Genomic DNA, 2,224 nt, shown 5'->3' on the forward strand with positions numbered 1-2,224 from the left:
TCTTGCATCCTTCTCATTTCTCTTCCCAATTTTTCCTCTACTTCTCTAACTTGCTTTTCCAACTCCTTTTTGAGCTCTCCCATGGCCTGAGACCAGTTCATGTTTTTCTTGGAGGCTTTTGATGTAGGCTCTTTGACTTTGTTGACTTCTTCTGGGTGTATGTTTTGGTCTTCTTTGTCACCAAAGAGAGATTCCAAAGTCTGAGACTGAATCTGAGTCTGTTTTTGCTGCCTGGCCATGTTCCCAGCCAACTACTTGACCCTTGAGTTTTTCATCGTGGTATGACTGCTTGTAGAGTAGAGAGTACTTTGTTCCAAGCTTGAGGGGCTGTGCTGTTGTTTTCAGAGCTATTTCTACACAGCAAGCTCTGCCACACCAGCGCTCCCCCTCCCCCAAGAAATGCCAACTCAGACAGCAACTCAGATCTTAAGCAGGCTCGGCACTCCTGCTCTGATCCACCACTTAATTCCTCCCACCAGGTGGGCCTGGGGCCAGAAGCAACTGCAGCTGTAGTTCTGTAGCTGCCCCACCTCTGCTGCCCCTGGGGTGGTGGCTGAACTTCGAACTCCTTTTCCTCTCTCCCCGCAGCTTTTCCCACTAACTTTCTCTGTTGTCTTTGCTGATTGTGGGTTGAGAAGTCTGGTAACTGCCCCAGCTCACTGATTCAGGGTGCTAGGGCCTGTTCCACCGGGATCCCAGTCTGGTTGGTCTGAGTGCAGCCCATGCTGGGCTCTGCTCCACTCAGCTCCCAGCTCTGTGCGTGATAGACCTTACCCAGTGACCATCCAGGCTGTCCTGGGCTGGAGCCCTGCTTCCCTCTGCTATTTTGTGGGTTCTGCAGTTCTAGAATTTTTTCAGAGTCATTTTTTCTCAGTTTTTGGAGGGTCCTGGGGGAGAGCCCTAGGCCAGTCCCTGCTTTCCAGCCACCATCTTGCTAGCTCTACTAATATGCCTAAGGCACCCCCTCCTTTTAAGAAATGGAGGGTAGTCTAATTTTTAGGGTTGGATCTAGGTCTCATTTGATATGATAATTGCTTTCCTCTGACTGGAGCTTTCAGAAAGGCATCTGGGCCAGAAGATATTAATCTGTTATCTGGGCAAAATGTGTGGTTTTCCTCCCACATAGAGCATAAAGATACTTGGGAATTTGTGAGTCACTGCTGATCAGCACATAGGGGCTAACAGCGGGGAAACATAAACCCAGGAAACCAGAGGTATGCATCATCCAGAGTGGGGATTTTATGACTGACATATATGTTGCCAAGATGCAGTTGAGTAAGTAAGAAGAAATAAAGGTGCTCACTAGGAGTAGGATAGTTTTAGTGGCCCTGGTCTCAGGGGAAGCTCTGGGGGAGAGGCAGGTAATGTGAACTTGCTTTATTTGCTCATGATGCCTATACAGAAGAATCACCATGTAGCCACTGGCAGAGACCATGAGTCCCAAATACACAGCATCAGGAAAGAAGAGAAAGGTTGCAACTAATGAGGCATGAAATCCAGAAAGAAGTTTATGAGAACAATATACATAATGCTGTATCTCGGAGATGTTTCTGTTTTGCCTTGGCCCCTTAATTCCCCCAGGAATATAGCTGGAAAAAACCAGGTGAAAAATCCAACAGAATATACTAGAGGGAATGAGGTATTTTGGGGCTCTGGCTTTAAGCCTTGCCCAATTTGAGGTTCTGGGGCTTATAGTGATGGCTTGAAAGACACTCAGGATGCAAGTCATGCCGAGGGAAAGGTCCCGAGATACTTTGTGAAGGTAGAAAATAATTTTACAGCCAATTTCATTGAGGAAATTCATCAGACCCAAAGCTGCCATTGTCTGAGGGATGCCCTTTGAGAGGAACACCAAAAAGTTGACCAAGGCCAGTTGAGGGACAATAGTGTCTATAGGTCTCATCCTATGTCCACTGAGAAACACAGAGATGAAGAGACAAATAAGGAAGGAATTCCCTAGAACCCCAATTCCTGTCTGGGAGAACAAGAAAACACTCAGGATTATGTTTTCAGATTTCATAATAGTGGTATCTCGGTGAGAAGAACTGTCATCAAAGATAGAGGGACCTAGAGAAAAGTACAAGTTGATGTTATTTGTGAACATTGTCTCCTCAATCCCACTTAGCAGATCCTATTGAATGTATTTCCTTCTGGTCTTTACAGGGAAACATTCTCACACTTGGCTTTGGTTTATAGGGCAGAGAAGTTGGTATGAGTGGTGGGA

The 2,224-nt window shown here is 46.2% G+C and overlaps 1 protein-coding gene across 1 annotated transcript; it reads right to left on the reverse strand.

The window, feature by feature from the left end:
- Positions 1-1,081: 1,081 nt before the first annotated feature.
- Positions 1,082-2,020, reverse strand: LOC118835692 (vomeronasal type-1 receptor 4-like). Its single transcript, XM_036742934.1, has one exon. It carries the CDS (start codon positions 2,018-2,020, stop codon positions 1,082-1,084), a length of 939 nt encoding a protein of 312 aa, XP_036598829.1.
- Between the last annotated feature and the right edge of the window lie 204 nt (positions 2,021-2,224).

The sequence above is a fragment of the Trichosurus vulpecula genome, chromosome 2, assembly GCF_011100635.1.
Source record: "Trichosurus vulpecula isolate mTriVul1 chromosome 2, mTriVul1.pri, whole genome shotgun sequence".
Classification (NCBI taxonomy): Eukaryota; Metazoa; Chordata; class Mammalia; order Diprotodontia; family Phalangeridae; genus Trichosurus; species Trichosurus vulpecula.

Bases quoted from the DNA above. Each gene is read 5' to 3' on its own strand.
- LOC118835692 (XM_036742934.1), bottom strand. From the start codon at position 2,020: ATGAAATCTGAAAACATAATCCTGAGTGTTTTCTTGTTCTCCCAGACA.